This window comes from Numida meleagris, chromosome 5 (assembly GCF_002078875.1).
Source record: "Numida meleagris isolate 19003 breed g44 Domestic line chromosome 5, NumMel1.0, whole genome shotgun sequence".
Taxonomy (NCBI): Eukaryota; Metazoa; Chordata; class Aves; order Galliformes; family Numididae; genus Numida; species Numida meleagris.
Window position 1 is genome coordinate 33599892 of NC_034413.1, and position 3795 is coordinate 33603686.

The 3795-nt window shown below is 37.7% G+C and overlaps 1 protein-coding gene across 1 annotated transcript; it reads left to right on the plus strand.

Moving 5' to 3' along the window:
- Nucleotides 573-3594, plus strand: LOC110399663 (coiled-coil domain-containing protein 138-like). Its single transcript, XM_021398731.1, has 3 exons — nt 573-693; nt 2008-2184; nt 3450-3594. The coding sequence occupies exons 1-3, from the start codon at nt 573-575 to the stop codon at nt 3530-3532; spliced, it is 381 nt and encodes a 126-aa protein (XP_021254406.1). The 3' UTR covers nt 3533-3594.

Sequence of the window (3795 nt, forward strand, 5' to 3'; positions counted from 1 at the left end):
CTCACTGAATTGAATTGCAGTTTTCTTGCCAATGAGAAGCTATTTTAAATGATCATACTATAAAGTTTGATTGTGAAGTAATATTTCTGCACAGTTTATGATGAAAATTTGGTTTACTACATCTTACCTGTACAGAGTTCCTAAGATTCATGTTTAGACCTGCAAATGCTTTTGCAGGATGTGACTTCAGGCATGCGCACAAGATAACGTAGGTAGCACTGATTGAAACAGGGCTTTTTCTGGAACCAGAGGCAGCTCAAATGACGTCAGCGTATCAGGGGCTCTCACTCCCTAGTTTCTTGGTGGAGTTAGTGTTGAAAAGGCCCTGTCCTAATGGTGTTCTGTAGCTTTTGTAATGCAAAGTAGTGTACTCTGTACAGATTCTATTGTGATACACGATCAAACCATTTGCTATTTCATATTTAATCCATAGAGGAACAGAGTAGATGGGAGTTACATGTGTTTTCACATTTACTTTCAACACACACATTGTTTGGCACAGGACCCAACAATGGTAGCAACAATGATGAGACTTGCTGAAGATATTTTCAGAGGCGCAAGAAGTAACGGAAATGTACAGTTATTCTGGACATTGTGCAAGGAGCGAAGCAAAATCAGCGCTTTTCTTTACAAGTCCCTTTATGCCTATGAGGTTTCTGTCAACTATGGTTGTGCTAAAAATAGAGACACAAGGTAAGTTTTGGTTTTTAGTGAATCTTTATTATTATTATTGATCTTTTCATTTTCCTTTTATTTTTCTTTCATCTTTATTTTTTTCCAGGGGTGTATCTGGACAAAGTCCAGCAGTTCCATGATACCATAGTGTCTATTATGCTTTCCTAGTGAAGGCAGTCTTACTTGAATTATACTGCCTTGTAAAAGCAAATGTACTGAAACAAATAAAAAGCTTGCTATTATTCATTTCATGTTGTAATTTATGTGGCCATTTTAATATAATTTGTTTTAGTCAGAGATGGCCCTTGTGATGAAGGAGAACACAGATGATGGTAATTCTTTCAAGCTATTGCTACGTAAGCAGTAGCCAATATCTTTACTGCATATAGTGATACAGCACTTCCTCTTCTGTCAAGTGAAATAAGTAGCAAATTTCAACTGGTTCTAGAATATCACTGTCCTGTTTAAGCTAGCAGATTGTTCACCTGTCCCCTGAAAGTTTGTTCAGCTGCAGTTCTAAGCATTTCTTTTCTGGTATAGTTAGCTATAAGTTTTCTACTTCTGCCTTTATAGATCTGTTGACAGATAGATCATATAGATGGATGGTGTTTGTGGGTATGTCTGAGAAAACCAGTGGTAAAGTAGTGCATGTGGTTTCAACTTATCCTCCTTCCCTCAAGATGTCAGTCTCCAGCAGATGGCACTGTAATTAAACTTTTGCTACCAGAGAAATTTTTTCCTTTGTACTTTAATTTTCTGTGCTCCAGGTGATCAATGCTATTCCAAGATACCAAGAAAGATTTCTCATCAAGAATTAGATTGGTTCACTTGACCTAAATACTTTGCATCATTTAGTGCACTGCAGAACTAATGGAAAACTACATGAAATAGATGCAGCAAAAGTTAAATTGCAGCTTTGGATGGAAGGGACTGGGAGTAGCTGCTGTCCTGAAAGTCATTGCTCTTATTCAGATGAATTAGCCCTTTACTTCTTTATTACAAGCTTCTCAGTTGTTGAAGCCAGCATAGTCTGAAACTATCCGGTTTGTAACTTCTTTTCTTTCTTAAGGAAGGTATTGGAAAGGTTTTGTATTTTCTTTGGTGTATAAGTTGTAGCTGGTCTTTTCATCAACTCCCAACCATTTTTTAAGGAAGAAAATTGGGCAGAGGATATCTTTAAAGTTAGAAACATTGATCATAATTTCAACCATTTCACTTTTTTTTTTGTAGTATATATTTGTTTAAGTAATTCTGAAGATAAATATTCACATCTTTCTTAACAGAACTCTGAATGTAAAAAAAAAGTATTTCTTGTTTTCTAATCTCTTTCAGTGAATTACCCGGAGCAGGCATTTCGTTCCCTTTCTGTGGACTTGAAGACTGACGAAGGGAAGGCCTTACTTTTGGGATACCAGTGTGTGCCCATCTTGTTAAGTCACTTAAATGCATTCAGTAAGGGTCTGCTTTCCGGTGCTCTTGATGGATTACATCAGATGACCACGGAATCTGGTAAATTGGGATATATTTTTATTTTAAATAAGGATATAAAGTTTTGATGTAAACAAGTGTGGTAAACAAAAATACCAAATAAAAAGCAGCATGATTATTTTTAAATGCCCTAACCTATCACTAGCATTCCTTTGTGTCATGTACATGCATTGGAGTTACATAGTGTATTTCTAATTGTGCAACTCTCCTTCTCACCATCAGCAACCCTATCACTGAGTGGTGAGATGTTTTGTAGTGAGATAATAAGTGGCAGAAACTTTAAGTAAATGTTTAAGTGGTAGAAACATTTACTTAAAGTTTTTTTCTTCTTTTCAACTTCTTTTTCTGATCATATGGTTAGCGTAGTTTTACTCTTTGTAGAGTAATAATTGTACCTTTGATTGGCAATAAAGGTATTAAGAAATAGACAATTGTGCACATGAAAGCTAAGCAGGATTAGTGGTATCTGGCAAGACTTGGAAGAAAAATTCCACTAACAGTGCAACTAGCAGTAGTCATTTTGAGATTAATCTGTTTGGAAGGATAATGGAGTTACACTGTGAGAGGTTCACATTTTGCCATTTTACTTCTCATAGAGGATCCTACTTGGAGAAGGAGGATTAAAGCTTAACTGAATTGACATACGATTGGGAATTGATTTCTCAGCAAATGGAGATAAGGCTTTCTGCAGTGCTCTTCTCTTTGGTAGAATCAATTGCCCATGCACAAATTATTGTCTGCTTCTGTTCTGTTGCACTAGTTGACCAAAGCATTGGACTATTATGACAAAACATACTTCTACGTGCTAGACACTAGCTGGACTGTAAACCTATAGTATGCTTTCTGTCACTTTTGATTTGTCTCTAGTTGCTGACAATATCTCTGGGGTCTTACTTTTAGGGAGGAAATGCAGACACAGTCTGCATGGAGTGCTGCCTTTTCACACACCGCCACTTCTGCACTGAAGGCATTAGCTGTTGGTCAGTTTGTTCATCTGACAGTGTCAACTAGCAATTGCCCACAGATATTGTTGGCATCAGTGTATAATATGATGCTTCACGAGATGTACTCAGTGTTGGGAGGATGGCACTGGGTCATTTGTAGGTGCAGACAATGACACGCCGTTCCTAGTTCTACCTGGATAGTGCATCACATGCCCAGAACCAACCCAGTTACTCCATTGTTCTCACGGATGCATACAAAGCCCTCAAAAGCCATCAGTCACCAGTCTACTTTGTTCTGCCCCAACTTCTGTGGTGTGATTTTAAAACCCCTTTCTTTTGCAGGTCCCTTACAGCCCTTCCTGACAGCCTGCAGTAACGAGTCCTTTTTCATACTTGCTCTGTGTTGCTTCAAAACTCCAGGCTAGATATTCCAAATATGGAGAAGCTCCTGGTTGTACTGCAACACCTCTCTGCTATAAGGTAATCTCTTCTTGCCATTATTCTGTTTGTTAATGTAGAGATCAATACACATGGGAACCTTTCTCTTCTTCCTTTTTCAAAACCTCCGATTTGCTGTTTGCGTGCTGGACATTCTTTGTTAGCAGTTACTTGCACATGACAAACATTTTACAAGGTAAAATTCTCTGGACATTTACTCTTGCATGTGACAATGGAGATTGACAAAACT